The 17,648-nt window shown below is 38.5% G+C and overlaps 1 protein-coding gene across 3 annotated transcripts; it reads left to right on the top strand.

The window, feature by feature from the left end:
* Window positions 1-553: 553 nt before the first annotated feature.
* On the top strand, window positions 554-17,314 carry COPB2 (COPI coat complex subunit beta 2). 3 transcript variants are annotated; one of them, XM_049802180.1, is made up of 22 exons: window positions 554-658; window positions 2,378-2,515; window positions 3,137-3,223; window positions 4,753-4,879; window positions 5,962-6,110; window positions 7,282-7,428; window positions 8,716-8,815; window positions 8,954-9,096; window positions 9,318-9,517; window positions 10,119-10,229; window positions 10,528-10,616; window positions 10,697-10,803; window positions 11,102-11,245; window positions 11,938-12,068; window positions 12,369-12,576; window positions 12,769-12,879; window positions 13,675-13,889; window positions 14,174-14,266; window positions 14,343-14,523; window positions 14,661-14,729; window positions 16,439-16,525; window positions 16,975-17,314. In XM_049802180.1, the coding sequence occupies exons 1-22, from the start codon at window positions 656-658 to the stop codon at window positions 17,068-17,070; spliced, it is 2,736 nt and encodes a 911-aa protein (XP_049658137.1). In that variant the 5' UTR covers window positions 554-655; the 3' UTR covers window positions 17,071-17,314. The 3 variants fall into 3 exon arrangements, with proteins under 3 accessions (XP_049658137.1, XP_049658136.1, XP_049658138.1); XM_049802179.1 differs by having other exon boundaries at window positions 16,436-16,525; XM_049802181.1 differs by lacking the exons at window positions 554-658; window positions 2,378-2,515; window positions 3,137-3,223; window positions 4,753-4,879 and adding an exon at window positions 4,893-5,472 and having other exon boundaries at window positions 16,436-16,525.
* Window positions 17,315-17,648: the final 334 nt, after the last annotated feature.

Genomic DNA, 17,648 nt, shown 5'->3' with positions numbered 1-17,648 from the left:
TCTCACATTCCCCATAACGTTTTTACCAGATGCTGTTTGGGGTTGCAGTATCTGTAGCTTTAGCTGACAGAAAGATTAAGGGGAGGAATGTGTCACACAGCCTTTCACGCCTACAGGCTCTGCAGGACTGACTGGGCTCTCGCCTTTCTTACTGAGAGAAGCAAGCCGGGCTCCTTCCAGGGGCTTGCTTCAGGGTCCTGTCACGCTCACCACCGTGGGCCTGGCCCTCCTGACCAACGTCGGCATTACGCAGGCCGAGAGACCACGCTGAGCAGGCACAGGGGATCAGAGGACGCTTCTCTAGGCCACTCGCAACCGGGCAGAGCCCAGTAGCTCTCCACCGCCACTCTCTAATCGGCAGGTCCGAGGCGCAGCGGGAGGGCCCTGACGGCCGCCCTGAGGAGACGGGGCGCGCGTTGCCGCGCGGGGCAACTACAACTCCCAGCCTGCCCCACGAAGCGCAGCCGCGGCGCCGTCGACTACATATCCCAGCATCCCACAGCGGCGGCTCTCTCTCGCGAGGCCCGGGAGCTCCCGGCGTCGCTCTCGCGAGAGCGGCGGGTCCGGAAGCTCCACGTCGGAGGGTCGGGCCAGAGCCTGCCCGGGGCGCAGGGACACCTCAGCCGTCGGTGCTGCCGCGGGGCGACGCGGAGCCATGGTGAGTCCGGGGGCCGCTCCGCGAGCGAGACCCGCCTGCCCGGGCAGCGCGGTGGGTCGGGGGTCCGGCCCCGGGGGCCCGGCCCGGAGCGGAGCGGGCGGCGGATACGCGCGGGGAGGGTGGGGGAGCTGCCCGGTGGGTACCCGGCTGCAGCGGGGCTGGCCGAGCGCACTGCGCGCAGGCCCCCGGTGCAGAAGGCTTGAAATTATCGGTCCCGAGCTGTTTTTACGCGGCCTCAGTGAGGTAGCCCAGCCTTGCACCGCATAGCTGCTGCGCCGGGCGGCTCCCCCCGGGCCCCCAGAAAAACAGGGCGGCTGGGCGTGAAGCGAAGAGCCAGAGGCCTCGCAGGGGCGAGGGCCTGAGTAGCCGCCCCGGCAGGACGAGCCGGGAGCCAGGCCGGGACGTGGCGGGGCCCTCCCGAGCACCGCTGGCCCTGCCTAAGGGAGCTGGGTTTGGCTCTGGGCAGGGCAAGCCAGGGATGTCCGTGCAGGGTCTTCTTGCTCTGTTTGACCCGGGCTTCCCGAAGAAGTCGTAGTGGTGTTCTGCGATTGAAGTTAAATAATAAGAAGAAAGCACTTGAAAGTCCCCTAGCACCGTTCTGCTTCAAGTCACAGAGCAGATCCCTTGGGCTGTGTTACCAGTGGTGGTATTCATCAGACAGACCTAGCAGCTGTAAAAGCGTTTTGAGTACATGTTGCAGTTAACCTCTTAGATCAGCTATAGTCAGGCCCTTAGTAGCAGTAGGTAAGAGCAGTTCCAAGGATAAGCACAGAATCACGTGCAGTTATCTTGTCTACTTTTCTAGTATTCGTGGTAGGAGAAATAAACCACAAATTCATTTTATGCTGTCAGATGGCATGTCTGTGAGTTACGGATATTATATAGTAGCTAGGTATCTTTTTCTCCTTGCAGTGTCTAACATATGTAACTGCAGGTTTTGTTAATTTTATTCTGCTACTAAACACGTGCAGCATTCTTTGATCAGATATTACCCATTAAGTTATCTGAGATAAAATGTCAGCAGCGTTAAGTGAGCCCGACAGTCTTTGAGTGCCTAAATGAATCTACAAGGCCTCAAATATTTTAAAAAGTCCCTTTGCTATAGTTAATGGCTTTTAAGTACTGTGGCTTTACATTGCCAATGATGAAAGTGGAAGGTCAAAGCTCTCTATAAGGGAAAGACTTAAACATTTCCCTCTCCCCGGTTTTTACAACATAGTGTTCCATACTAAAACTTAATGTTGGAATTGTGAATGGAAATAAGTTTATAATGGGCAAATGATTTTGTGTTCTGTTGTGATAACTGGCTTTTCCACCTGTTTTTTCTGGTGAAGTAGTAGGAAGATTCATTTTCTATCATTTGTGTTAGAAGCAAATTCTCTTTGCTTTGCTTCAGTAGTTCAGGGACACCAGGAAGATGTGCGGTGCATCTTTTTTTTGACTCTGCTGGAGATACTTTTTACAATATGAAAAAAATCTGAATTTCACAAAAGTAAATTACGTGGACCCACTGCCATTGGTGGGGATGTGATGTTTCCAGAAACCCCTACAGAAATAAGCAAGCAGATGGACAGAAAAGAGTAGTAGTCTTCTGTCTGCCTGAGAAGCAGGATTGACTCCTTTTATTTTAAGGTTTAACTTCAGCTTTCCTTCTTCATCATATTTCTGTGCCAGTTTTATGTTGAATAACTTGTTATTCTCAATTCTTTTCCTCTCTAGCCTCTCCGACTTGATATAAAACGGAAACTAACAGCTCGGTCTGACCGGGTGAAGAGTGTAGACTTGCATCCCACGGAACCATGGATGTTGGCTAGCCTTTACAATGGCAGTGTCTGTGTTTGGAACCATGAAACACAGGTGATGATTTTGGTTTTCCTTTATTATGAAATCTTCATAACTGACAGTTATATAAATTCTATTTTTCAATATTAGATATAGAAGAAGAATCTTAAATAACTGCAAGTAATTGACTGTACCCTCCCCTGTCCTATTACAAAAGTCACTGTAATAATAGACAAGGAATATCTTTACCTGTGACTTTAATGATATTTCATTTCCTATAAATTTAATTTTCAAGAGTTACCTCCTTTGTGAATTCCTTGCAAACTAAGACCTCTCCTTCTGAAAGATTAGATGCCTCTGTCTTGTACCTGCCATCTGCATTTGTGAAGGTTGTACAAACTGTTAGACCTCTACTTATCTATCAAGTATAGTTGAAATTGGGCAGGAGTTCCAAAAACACTTGGAAGTGGGGTTTGGTTAAGCATGAAGGGGAAACATGAAGGTGATGTTAAAAGAACAGAACAGGCAAGTATCTCCTTTCTTGGACAGGTATGTTCTTTTTAAAAAAAGTGTGCATATAATGTAGGATTCTTGGAGAGCTGCCAAAGGCCACATACTGGACACTGTTAAGATAAAGAGCTGATTTTAAAACTGATGTTTTCTCCAGTGCTATAAACTTATTATTTTTATTTTTAGACTCTGGTGAAGACTTTTGAAGTGTGTGACTTGCCAGTGAGAGCTGCCAAATTTGTGGCAAGAAAGAACTGGGTTGTTACAGGAGCTGTAAGCTATTGTCATCTTGTGATTTCAATATGCAGTAGTACTTTCTCTAATTTATTTTCATGCCATTCCTTTGTACATCATACAATAATATGACTTGATATGAATTTGTAGAAGAGAAAGGAATACTTCAGTACAGTTTCCCAGATAATTTCTCCTTTAAGTAAGCTTAGAAAATTAAAATTTTTATTTCAAAGGAGAGCAACTTAATATGGTGGTTAATTCTGCATGTAGTGCAAGGTAGATCTAGATTCAACAGCTGCTGTCAACTGGAACACACGCAGCACCCAATTTTGACTAAATATTAGTAGTGCTACTTTAACCAAGTTGAAATTATTGACTGTCCTAGGTAAGATGACTTAGAAATTACTTTCTACTGTTGATCTTGGTTATGTTAAAAATAAATTTTCTAGAGTTTTACTCACATCTAGAAAAATACTCTTGCTTTTATTCAATGAGTCTGCTTTTAGAGGAAAAGTTTTATTCTAATCGTGGTAACACATTTTTCTCAATGGAGTGAATGTGTGTTATCTAAATTGAGGTAATGTCTAAATTTTTTGTCTCAATTTTTTTTCTAGTCTTCTGCCCTATACACAGAGTAAAAAATGTCTTGTCATTTTATTGTCTTACATAGCCATGACCCACTTACTTCAAGTGTGCATAAGTTAGCACTGTTTCCCAAGAAGTATGACACTGCCTCTTTGGCAGCACAAAAGTTCAAACAGCTGCATGGGAACTGGATTAGTAACTGATGAAAGTTAGTCTTTATTTTTATTTTTATCAACTTAATTTCACCTGGGTCAGTTTCTTGAGCTGATTCAGTGTGCAGCTGTATTTGTTCTAGCTTTCCCAAGGGAGGCTGCAATGCAGTAGCAACAAATGGTAAGGAAAGGGCAAGACAGCTGCAGCAACAGGTCCAAGTCTTAGTGACTATGAAAATGTGACATTAGTCATTGCTTATTCTGTGTGTTCTATGTTAACTACACTGACAGGCTGGTCTCAAAAGAACATACTTGTGCTTTTCTGCCATTCTGAAGAGTGTTTTCTGTAGGTGTTGCTGCTTAAACAGGCATGTGTGTCAAAGAGGAAAAGACAGTAGAAAAGTAAATGCTTTGGATAAAACAAGTAGTGTAGAGTTTTACTAACTTTCATTTACTGCATTAACACCATTGTAAATTTTATGTGGGAGAACCTTGCTTTTCATATAAAGCATTAATAATTTTAAAAGCATTTTTGCACTTTCCTTGATTTTAATCAAAAGACTATTTTAAATACATCTTTTAAAAATGACATTTTAGTTGAAGTTTTTTCCATTTCATAAATGCCTTGGAATAGGATTGGGTAATTTATAGACTTCTGAATCAAAGTATAATTTGTATTATTAGTTATGTACAGAAAATACATTTTCTTAAACATTTTGTTGTTAGAGGCTCTTCAGTGGTGGAACGTTTTTTCTAGCTACGCTGCATTGAATATAAGGTGTATTATACAGGGAGTCCTATTTTAATGGTGGCTTTTCTTCCCTTTCATAGGATGACATGCAAATTAGAGTTTTTAATTATAACACCTTGGAAAGAGTTCACATGTTTGAAGCACATTCAGATTACATCCGTTGTATTTCTGTGCATCCCACACAGCCTTTCATACTGACAAGCAGCGGTAAGAGTTCTTTGGTATATTTTTACATATAACCAGCTGGTTTTAGGCTTCTGTTTTCTGTCGAGTGAGGGATTGCATGTTTTTTTTCTTTTTTCTGCTGAAACAGGAATCCTTGAGCAGGTAACCAACATAACCGTTGCCATTTCATGTTACTTCTTTGCCAGATGCATTTGTTTTTTAGTGGAATATCAACTGTACTTACAATTTAAAATATAATAGCTTATGTTCTTGTCAGAGAAGACTGAAGAACCTTGTTGTTTAATATCTGCCAGAAGAAAGGTTCATATATGTGGTAACTAGCTGTTATTTGAGAGTTTGCCACACTAAAGTCTGTTTTTTAAAAAATTAGGTAATAGTTTGGAGTGTGTTTTCAGCTGGCAATCTGACTTGAAGCAACAGATAACTTTCATCTTTTTTTCCAAAATACTACCGAGTTCTCTGTTATTTGAGGTGATCTATGTTACTTAAGGATGGAAGATCACAGCATCCCAACAGACCTTGCCCAGGAACGTCTACATCGTGCTACTCAGTCCTTTTCATTCCTGGAAACCTTACTAATGCAGTCAGAGCTCTGCAAGAATGCAGAGAGCCTTGTGAGTGAGAAGCACCATATATTTCTGTGTTTTGCTGTTGAAGCTAATACACTTACACTTGAAATAAAGGTACTAGGAAGTCAGCTTGGTTGTCTCAGCTTCCTTAGTGCTCATCAGAGTAGGTGCTGCAGAAGAAAGCATGGGTCCAATTCCTTAATATCTGCCCAGCATTTTAAGATTAGTAATTCAATACCTTAATATCAATTCTTAATCTCCCTTTTTAAGACAAATGTGTTTTTTTAGTTTTATCACCATTTTACTGGACAATCTTTTTGAGAAATTCATAGTCTTTTTGGTCCTGCAAGGAAGAACCGGTAATCTTACAGATGAAAAATATATTGAGTTTTAGCAGTGCCCCCTTTTAAGGGGGAAGGGATGAGTGAGCCTTTAACTTAAAGTTATTAAGGATTATGAAGTTTAAGAAGGTATGTATCAGAATATATTAAACTAACTGAAGCTTGGTTTTGGTGGTTTTTGTTTTTTTTTCAGATGATATGCTCATTAAACTCTGGGACTGGGATAAAAAATGGTCTTGTTCTCAGGTGTTTGAAGGACACACCCATTATGTCATGCAGATTGTCATAAACCCAAAAGACAATAATCAGTTTGCCAGTGCCTCTTTGGATAGGACAATCAAGGTAGAGAAACTGTGTTTTGGGGTTTTTTTTTGTCATTAAGTAATTAGCAGGCAGAGTACATAAAATAATAATATTGTATGGACAGTGGGTCAGAATTCTTAAAAGCAGGTGCAATAACTGAATTTTTATTAAACAAAGACCTGAATGTTGGTCAAGTTACTATGTAACTACTAAGTAATTCAGTAAATTTACAAGATTACCTGCCACCTCTAATTATTTAAATGTGGTTCTCTAAACTTTGTGCTGCATTTCCATTTGGATTGCACAGAAATATCGGGGAGGAGCAATGGTTATACTGTCAGTGAGTAGCTTGGGAGAACTGAAACTATATATATATAATGGGTAAAGCCTTTAGCTGTGTACACTTAAACAATAAAATAGTAAAGGTGTTTCTCCCATTATTTTTGTGTCCTTGGCTGTCTGTCTATTGGATTGTTTCCAAAGGTGTCTTCAGCCTTCTTGTGGTAGACTCAGTTGAGTCTCACTTGCTGTGAAGCTATTACTGGATATCTGGGATGATAGATTTACAGCCATCTGAGCAGTGAGACTTCCTCACATTCCCTGTAAATTATCAGTATATTGGTTGTAAAAAGCCAGTTTTGATTTCATACGTCCTCAGATGTTGAGATTAGGTGCATAGAAATGTTGATTTGATGTGATAATCATGGGAAAGTAGCAGTATATCTACAACTTGAGTTGATTCGTCTTGAGTCCTCATTTAGCATGAGATTTGTCATTCATTTAAAGTAACTGGAAAAACTAAATGCAGGACACAGTTGAGGGCAACCCATGTATGTACAAATAGTTGATTGCTTTTTCTAGGTCTTAGTTAATTTCATAAACAGAACTACTTCTTACAAATAGTGTCATATATTGTTTTATGTCCTTAAAAAAAAAAAAAAGAAAAGAGTTGAAAGAAACCAATTCCATTGTTTTGAGGTGTGAGCACAGGGTGTGCAACTCAGCATGTTACTTCTGTTTATTTGAGGATTGGTAGTTTGATAAGCAGTTGTGTAGGTTCTTCAACTAAGAAAACAACTGTGTCTTTGGAATTGTAAAGTACATCTGAATACCGACTCTGACCAGGATGCAAAAGATCGATAACTACATAGGTTGGGGGTTTTGCTGTTTTGTTTTGGTTTTGTTTTGTTGTTTTTTTTTCCCTGGGAAGGTGTGGCAGCTTGGCTCCTCTTCACCCAACTTTACTTTGGAAGGCCATGAGAAAGGAGTAAACTGCATTGACTATTACAGTGGAGGAGACAAGCCATATCTCATTTCAGGTGCAGATGACCGGTTGGTTAAGATCTGGGACTACCAGGTATGTGTTCAACTTGTCATAAACTTTTGTGCAGACTGCCATAGCAAAAACATTGTTGAAGTAATAGAAAAAGAGGGAAAGGACTTGAGTACACCAACAGATTTTCCTCATTTTTCCTTGGAAAAAGGAATTGTGGGGGGAAATATTTCATGCCATGTTTTTCATTTAAAAAAAACAAACAACTTTCTTAACACTTGAGAAAACCTGCTGTGAATTTAAATTATATTTGTAGAATTAATAATTTGTAGAATTAAATTTGACAAAGTTTCTGTTATTAGCATTAGGGTTTTTTCTTGTAATGTAGTAATCCCTGCCCTTTTGAACACCTTTTTTTCTGGTTTAAGGTGCTCCTTTTCTATGTTCAAATGTAAATGTTGTTTGTATATCAACTCTTTTCATCCTTTCATTTCTTATTAATTTTTTCATTTTTTCTTTGTTCCCTCTCTCCTTTTTCATCCTAGGCACATTTACACAGGCATATGTCTGCATGCACATGCATGCACGTGCTTTTCTACTTGATAGTTTGCAGGGGTCATGAGGTGACTTGTTTGAATGCTCTAAAGGAAAGAGAGGTTGAATCCAGGGATTCAGTTCTGTTGCTGGAACACAGAGCTCATAAGATCTTCCCGTGTGCAAGTGTGTGGATGGCCAGAAGGGCAAGACAAAATTTGTTAGATAGTACTTTCTGGTTTATAAAGCACATTGCTCTAGAGTAAATCCAAGCTCAGAAGTTAAAGCTAGCTTTGTTAATTTAAGCATGCACTGCAGTAATGACTGTTACATAACAGTGCTTGAAACTTTGACACCATGCACAGTCTAATCTTGGCCTCAAGCAGAGTAGGCTTTTCTTTCACAACTGTGTGAATGAACATTCTTAACAAAGACAATATTAGATCAGTCTTCATCTGTAATTAGATTTAGATAGATGTTTTGTGATTTTTTTCATTTTTGTTTTCAGCAAACTCAGCTTTCTATCTGACTTTAATGTGTTGTGGTATGTAGCTCTGAGAAAGCATATCTTCTAGGCAGAAACTCATCTGAAAATAGAGGGAAAACAACTTTGTCAAGAGAAATAAATATGTCTGGGGAGGAGAGATTAGCTCAATACAGTCATAGCTTTAATATGTCTATTGCTGTTTGAGCATCTTGGAAATGTTGCTGGAAGAAAAGAAATATGTTTTCAGATAAATTTTGGATTTGGGAGATATTTTTTTTAAGAGATAAATGTATAAATGTAGCAATGTGTTTATTATCTGTACCTGTACTTCTGATTTTTTTTTTCCCCAGAATAAAACCTGTGTACAAACATTGGAAGGACATGCTCAAAATGTGTCGTGTGTCAGCTTCCATCCTGAATTGCCTATCATTATCACAGGCTCAGAAGATGGTAATTTTGTATTTTCTGATATATAAAGGACAGGGGAAGAACTTATGGGAGAACTCTTCTTGTGGTGTGGCTACACACCTTCTGCCCTTGCATTGAGAGAAGAGATAAAAGCCATGTATGTCTTTCTTTTTCCTTTAGGAACTGTGCGCATTTGGCATTCAAGCACTTACCGCTTGGAAAGTACCCTCAACTATGGTATGGAGAGAGTGTGGTGTGTGGCCAGTTTAAGAGGCTCCAATAATGTGGCTTTGGGATATGATGAAGGCAGCATTATTGTTAAGGTACAGTTAATGATTTGAAATGAGAAATGGTGATTCATCACTGTCCTGTGTACAGAGCAGCTGACTTCTGATTCTGTGATAGTATGTAAAATACTGAAAATTTGGCATTTTAATTGGCATTTTTAGACAGAGCCAGGGTACTTCACTAGATATGTTCAACTAAAAAGAAAATCAAGAATGTATTTTCTCCATCTGCTAAATTCTTATGCTACACTTCCTAGCTTGGTCGTGAAGAACCTGCCATGTCCATGGATGCAAATGGAAAAATTATTTGGGCTAAACATTCAGAAGTCCAACAGGCTAACTTGAAAGCTATGGGCGATGCTGAAATCAAAGATGGAGAAAGATTGCCACTGGCTGTAAAGGACATGGGAAGCTGTGAAATCTATCCTCAGACAATTCAGCACAACCCTAATGGACGGTAATAGAGTTTTAGAACAAAATACTTGAACATTTCTGATTTCTGGGGTTTTTTGGGTTTTTTTTTCTTTTATATTGGAAAACCTTTTGAATGGAAAAAAAATAGTTGCATGTGTGCTGGTGGCTGGTGGAGAACAGGTGTATCAGAACCAGGCACTGTAAAAATCAGAGTAACGGAGGAGCTTCACGTGTAAGAACTCACAGCTTAAACAGAGAATTTGGACACTGTAGATGGGGGAAGAAGTATGCAAACAAAATGTATAATGTAATAGCAGCAAGCCCCATTCTTTTATCACTTCTTTTGAATTGTTTTTTGTTAACAGATAAGCTAAATTTAAAGAAAAGGGAGAGGGATACAACGTACAAGAGCTGCTTAGAGGAGACCAGAAGGAAGAGGGAATAGCAAGTAGCTAGCAACATGATGCAGAGAAAAATCCAGTTCTGTAACATTTTTGGAATATACAAAGCTCTTTTGTTCTGTCTGCATTCACAGTGATTATATTGGGCTAGGGGCCTTTAACTTTTCAGGTAATTTCTATACTTGATCATGCCTATTGAACTGAACACAGGTATCTGACAAATGCATCTTTCTCATGTTCTAGGTTTGTAGTAGTGTGTGGTGATGGTGAATACATCATCTACACAGCTATGGCTTTGAGAAACAAGAGCTTTGGTTCTGCACAGGAGTTTGTATGGGCACATGATTCTTCAGAGTAAGTGTTGCAGATTTTTTTCTTTTGTTTTAACTTAAATTTGCTGCTGCTAGTTTTCAGGCTGTACAAACAGTAAAATGGCCTGAAGACCTGTGTGGGTAATGAATTTTCATTAACTGTCCTGCTTTAAAATTTTCAATTTGTAGCACTCCGCTAATTTTTTAAGATAAATCAAATGCAGTTGTTTTGTGGCAGCTTACCATTTTGGTACTTTGCTACTTTGGAAGCTGAATAAGTTATGGGGGTTTGTTTTTTTGTGGTTTTTTTTGTTTGTTTTTTTTTACAATGCAATCTCTAGGTATGCAATCAGGGAGAGCAACAGCCTTGTAAAGATATTTAAAAATTTCAAAGAGAAGAAGTCATTCAAACCTGATTTTGGAGCAGAAGGTAAGTATTTACCTTTAAAATAGATATGTTGGGGCATTTTTTGCACAATGTGGATTTCTTCCACCTTTATCTTCTTGCAGGCATCTATGGTGGCTTCCTGTTGGGGGTCAGATCCGTTAATGGTTTGGCATTCTATGACTGGGAGAACACAGAATTGATTCGCAGAATTGAAATTCAGCCCAAACATGTAAGTTTCTGGATGGGACTGAGATACTCACCTGTCTGTGTTTACTAATTTATTTATTTTTTACTAGACTGCTGATTTTCTTGAATGAAGCCAAGCTGTCAACCATAAAATAATAACTTCCTAAGTTTCTCTCAGTCATGTAGCAGATGGGGGGGAAAAAAAATAATCCCTGTGTGTGTTGGCTTCTCCGGTCCTAAAGCTTCCATTAGAGTTAGTATGTTTTAACCTTAATTTATACCATCTCCTTTCTTAACCTGGTGTCTCTAAAACAGTGCTGTTATTGATTCTGATGATACAGATTTTCTGGTCTGACTCGGGTGAGCTTGTCTGCATTGCCACAGAAGAGTCATTCTTCATTTTGAAATACCTATCAGAAAAAGTTGCAGCAGCCCAAGAAACACATGAAGGTGTCACTGAAGATGGAATTGAAGATGCTTTTGAGGTACCTTCTATTTAAAAAAAAGGAATAGGATTAGAGATCATGGAAGCAAGTCTCCCCCAGAGTATAGCAAATTTAGTCCTTAACATAGTCCTATTAAATTTTGGTTTCCAGAACATAGAGTACCACACAGTATACATCTGCTTGAGGAACGCTGTTAATAATTTTATTTCAGTTCCCTGGGGAAAGTATCCTTGTTTGAATCCCAGCATGACAGACCTTGATGCCTGTGTTTCTCTTGAGACATCTGTTTAATATTCTTACAGTCATAGAGGTTATTTTTAAAACATGCTTTTGGGTAATATGTTTCCATAGTTTAAACTTCTGTGATTTTCAAGTTTTGAAATGTTACTGAAGTTTGAGAAGTGAAAAAACCTCATGCTGTGAAGTGTCAGAAACAAAAATTTCAGAAGACAAGTTGTCTTTGATTGTCTTGCTTAACGCTTGGTTTGGTGCTTGTTTCCTAGATTTATAAATGGTTTAGTTAAGAATGAAGGTAGACATTTCATATATTACAGTGTTTTTGTAAAAATAAAAGCATTATTTATGTACTTCCAGTCTATCTAAACTTATTTTTGCAACTTGCTCAACTACTTAAGTATAGAATATAAAATTTAATTTGAAAATGCAGTAGTCTTACTGCTATCTAAAAAGTACCTTTTTATATATCTAATTAAATCAAACTTAATTTGCAGGTTCTTGGTGAGATTCAGGAGATTGTGAAAACAGGCTTGTGGGTAGGCGACTGCTTTATTTACACCAGTTCTGTGAACAGACTCAACTACTATGTTGGAGGAGAAATTGTCACTATTGCCCATTTAGACAGGTAAGTTGCTGCATCTGGTTATAAGCGTTAAAGGTTCTTTCAATGAAGTTAGGACAAGGCGAAGCTTCCCACCTGCTTGCTGTGCATTACTACTTTTTCTTACATAGCATGCTAATATATGTTCTGAGGCAGTAATGTAATCTTGGAAGGAATAAACAAAGTTATGTGAAAGTGTACATAGAGTAAAAGTAGAATTTTTCATGTGAGTATTCTTGCTACTGTAAGAATTATTGAAATTTTTTTTTACAGACTATTTGGTAGTGGATCTATTTAATATTAATATTCTTTGTTTTGTTTCAGAACAATGTATCTTCTGGGTTATATCCCTAAGGACAACCGACTTTATTTGGGTGATAAAGAGCTAAACATTGTTAGCTACTCTTTGCTGGTCTCAGTGCTTGAATATCAAACTGCTGTGATGAGAAGAGATTTCGGTATGGCTGACAAAGTTCTTCCCACAATTCCAAAGGAACAAAGAACCAGAGTTGCACATTTTCTTGAAAAACAGGCAAGAAAACTATTTCTTAGTTATCAAAAACTTAAATCTGTTTATTCACATTTCTAATTGAGTTTGCTAAGCAAAACCCAGTCACGTTATCTGAGAATACTGCGACCTTCTGTTTAGAGGGAGGTTGTTACAGCATCTAGGATGCTGTTTGACCTGACAGATCACAGCTTTACTTTCAGACTTTTATTTTAGGGCTTCAAACAACAAGCTCTTGCAGTATCTACAGATCCGGAGCATCGTTTTGAACTTGCTCTTCAACTTGGAGAATTAAAAATAGCTTATCAGCTTGCAGTGGAAGCAGAGGTAAACATAAAAATTTTGGTGATTCATACTAATTCTGAGTATTAGCATGAATCTTGAGAGTTCCTGTAAGAAAAGACAATGGTATGTGGGGGTGCAGTACAGCTCCTTGAACACTATATAAATGCCTCAGACTTCCTCCGTGAAGGTCTTCTGCCTTCAGATTCAAAGGAATCTTAGCTGTGGGATGAGGACAGAAGAATTTTGTCTGATCAGAAAGCTGCAGGAACTCCTGGAGGATACAAAACTTGAATGAAAAGCAAGCCTTAGTCTCCAATATTTAACAGTGAGAGGAGGAATGACAGGACTGAAGCCTTTGTTCCAGCCTTGGCAAACATAGATTGATCACAGGCAGTGATTGTCCCATATCTATTATTCAGATAATTGATCTCACAGTTCCTGTTGTAAAATAATGAAGTTAGTGATAAGGAATGTTAGACACAAATGCCTTTCTTACATTCTGAAGGTTAACTTGGGAGCTTTAAGAGATTGTTACTGTTTAAATTTCCAAAGTTATTTCTACCTCCTCCCTCCATGTTTAATGAAAAACAGTTTATTTTATGTAATGGTATAGCTGTGTAATGATCTGCATTTAACACTCAATGTGGGATGCTGTGAAGCTGCAGTAATCATACTATCTCAAAGAGAAGACAAGTGTAATGATGGGATACAGTACCTTCACAAGTAAACTTATATTTTCATATTCAATGCTATGAAAATCTTTAAATGCTGTTCAGAAATGAGAGGGTTATTTTTTGTTGTTTTTTTCTTTCCTTCTCTCTCCCCTTCTGTGATTAGTCAGAACAGAAATGGAAGCAACTTGCTGAGCTTGCCATTAGTAAATGCCAGTTTGGCTTAGCCCAGGAGTGTCTCCACCATGCACAAGACTACGGCGGACTACTGCTCCTGGCTACAGCTTCAGGAAATGCTAACATGGTGAATAAGTTAGCGGAAGGAGCAGAAAAAGATGGCAAGAACAATGTTGCATTTATGAGCTACTTCTTGCAGGGAAAGTAAGTAGCAAGCAAGAGATTCAGATTGGTATGTTCTTGCTTTCCCAAGTGCAAAGAACTTCAGGTTCATCAAATGGTTAACTACAGCTAATGTAAAACTTAATGGAGAAGGATTCTGGCAGGTACCTCTTCAGAAAAGCTGATTCTGTTTTATGATGGCTGCTACATTTAAAATCTGAAATGAAAGGACTTTAAATAAATGTAATAGAATAAACAGCCTATCTAATCTAAAAACTTGTCTTGATCAAATTTACTGGTTAAAATCACATTTTGAAATCTTTTAGGCTTGATTCATGTTTGGAACTCCTGATTAAAACTGGGCGTCTCCCAGAAGCTGCTTTTCTTGCACGGACATATTTGCCAAGCCAAGTTTCAAGGTAATTTCAAAGCATACACAAAGCATGCATATTGTCAAAATTAGCTGTATATAACAAATATGGTTTGCATCTCCAGGGTTGTTAAACTGTGGCGGGAGAATCTCTCTAAAGTCAATCAAAAAGCTGCTGAGTCCCTTGCTGATCCTACAGAATATGAAAATCTTTTTCCTGGCTTAAAGGAAGCTTTTGTTGCTGAAGAGTATGTTAAACAGAGTCTTCCTGACTTGCGGCCAGCCAGGGAATACCCCCTTGTCACTGTAAGTATGAAGTGGGCATTCTTAATTGTCCCTAGAAGAAAAACATTTGGCACTGTGTAAAATCACCTTTAAGCAAGTCAGTGCAACTGAAACATTCTGTGAACATGTTTTGATGTTTTGGGTTTTTTTTCTTTTAGCCAAATGAAGAAAGAAACTTACTTGAAGAAGCGAAAGGATTTGAGCCTTATGGAGTAATGGCATCTCAGGTCAGTGTTACTACTAAATGATGAATTCTAAGAAAGATGCAACTTTGCTATTGTACGGTAAAATCTACCCTGGAGAATATTTCACCAATAATGGACAAATTATTGCTCTTACTGGCTTGAGTGTAAGCCCTGCAGTTGAGTTCCATGTTCTTTTGCCTCAGAATCTTCTTAACCTACTTCTGTAACTACGAATGACTTCTTGACTGTAAAATTATTTCTTTTGTGTGGTTACTTATCTTGGGTCATCTTTAGTTAGTGTAATTGTAGAGTCTCACCATTGAATTCATCCTGCAGAAAAAACATTTCAATTGCACATACAAACACTGTCTTAACTGCTGCTAGTTTTCTAAAAGATGGAGTCGGTAACTGGAAACTTGTGCATATTAGAGCAATTAAAAATGCTTTATATTCTTTCCTAGTGTGCCTTGTTATGGAATAAGACTATTTCATAACCAACTGACTTGGAATCCTGCTCAATTACTTGAAAATATGTTCTAATCAATATCTGAAGTAACTCAAACTGACTTTTTTTTTTTTACTACCTCGTCGTCCAAGTATTATGCAGAAAACACATGACTTACATTTAAGGTATAAGCATACAGATTGAAACAAACACTTAAAATGCTTTTCGGAGCTTAAACAGGAGATGCCAACTTCTGATTCTTGCTCATGTCAAATACACTTTACATTTGAACATGAAAATCAGAATGTGGGAGTTCCTTAAAGACAATTATCTTGGCGCAGGCCTTTCAGGCTATAAACTTCTAAAAACTGCAGTGGAAACCGAGGGAGAAACAAAGTCACAATGCTCCTTTCTGTCTCTATTTTTTCCTTGGAGGAGATGCACTACAGAACTTCATTGACTTTTTAGAGGATTTAGCTTACTTTCAAGCAGCTTTAGTGACTATTTGCTTCTTGTGTATCAAAGCAAGTATCATTAAAGCAAAACCAAAGTTGTGTGCACATTTGTTAAAGAAGATATAGAAATAGCATTGCAAAAGTTACCTGAAACAAATTAGAACTAGCTTGCATTAGAAGCTGAAACCAAGACCACTAACGCTGAATGCATGTCTCTGCATTCAGTTAATGATTGCATAGAAGTCCTTATACAACAGTTCAAGTTGTGTCTTCCAGCTGAGGCTGAATATGGGAAGTTTTGTAGGAGATAATTATATAATTAATCTAAATAGAGTCAATTGAATAGGACCATTGCTTCAGTAATGGTACTAACTGATAAATTACCTTTATAGTGAACTTGTGCAGCAGTGAAGAGAGCGGGATAAGTGTTAAACCATTGTAGGGTATGGAACACAGAGCCCAGCAACAGTACTAAGATTTACCACCTTTGCTGCAACTGCTGTGACAATCTCAAGTAACCTAATCTCTTTTCGGCTGAGGACCTTGAAAATCACTTACCTTCTAACAGCACTTTAGTATTTGAAAGTAACTGATACTTTCTTGAAGGTTGTTTTCATTGTATCAGTTCCATCAACAACTGCTTTAAATAAACTGGGTGGGGAAACAGTAGTCTGCAGAGAAGTGAGGGCCAGAATGCTTACTGGCTGTGAAGATGTGTCTCAAGAATTACTAAGGGAAACTTTGAAAGAGAATCGGCAGGAGAGGGCATTTATAGGTCTGGTGGTGTTTACTTGCTTTTATTGAAAGAATTTAAATTCAAAAGAACTTAAGGATCTCTAATTCATCAGAAGGCTGAAGAACCACTTCCATCTCCAAAACAAGATGTGATGAAGACAGTTTTGCAGAATTCTGATCTACTTCCAACAAGAGATCAAAAGGTACTGAAATATTTTTATGAAGGGACATACAAGTGCTAAATGCATTTTACATTAAAGATTTCAACTAATAATGTGATTAAACCAAGCTACTGGAAAATGTCACTTTAATAGACCCAGACAGCTTAGGACCAGTAGAGCGTATGGATCCCTTCCTGTTGTAGGCAGCAGCTATACACAGTAATACAGACTGGTTCCTACAAGGAACAAAGGTTGAAGTCCAAACTCAGTTGGTCAGATCATGGTAAAAAGTTGCAACTCTTGAGAGGTGCTTTCTTACTAGGAAGGCAGCTTCTCTCTACAGCTTATTTTAATGTTTATATTCTACCTGACTGCCTCAGCTTGGCGTTTTGTAGAATGTGCAAATATATCATACAGAATTGTACATCATACAAGCTGGCTAACATGTAATCACATCAGTATACCCTTAATCTAGTCCTTTCCTTTCCTAGACGCTGCTGGATTTGGAAGATGACTTGGATAACTTGGATCTGGAGGATATTGATACCACAGATATCAATCTGGATGAAGAGATCTTAGATGAGTGAACATACTTTTTAGATAACCAAATCATTTACTCCAAACAACGTAATGAAGTTCTGTGGACTATGTGCTCCAAGTTAATTTGATTTTTATACTGCAAGTGGACCATGTACATGTAGAAGGGTAGACCCAGCAACTGTACAAAAAGAATCAGCTGCCAGTATGTTGAAATTCAAGATTTAGGCCTGCTCTATTACATACTAAAAAATGTTTTATCAAGCAATTCAATAAACCTTCTTAAACATTCTATTCCTTCATTCTCCATTTAGTAGTAATTCTACTATTCTTAACCCAGCTTCAATAGTGTGTATTGCAAACATCTGAAACAGGAGCGTAGCAGCCAAGCATTAGTATTTTAACCTGATTCTTCTCAGCATATACACTTAGGTATATGGCTACTTTTTCACTGTGCTATTTAGCTTGTATCTGTTAACAATGTTATTCTTCTAGACAAAACTTTTAGCTAAAAGATCTAACAGAACAGCTGTCCAGACCCTATGCTTATTTCAGTGAGTAAAATTAATTGTGGGCAATTCTTTAGCTTTGAGATGCAACAGTAAAGAAATTAAACTCGGTATATTGT

Source organism: Accipiter gentilis, chromosome 6, assembly GCF_929443795.1.
Source record: "Accipiter gentilis chromosome 6, bAccGen1.1, whole genome shotgun sequence".
Classification (NCBI taxonomy): Eukaryota; Metazoa; Chordata; class Aves; order Accipitriformes; family Accipitridae; genus Astur; species Astur gentilis.
Note: the sequence above shows the minus strand (reverse complement) of the source record. Positions and strands in the feature narration are given on the sequence as shown.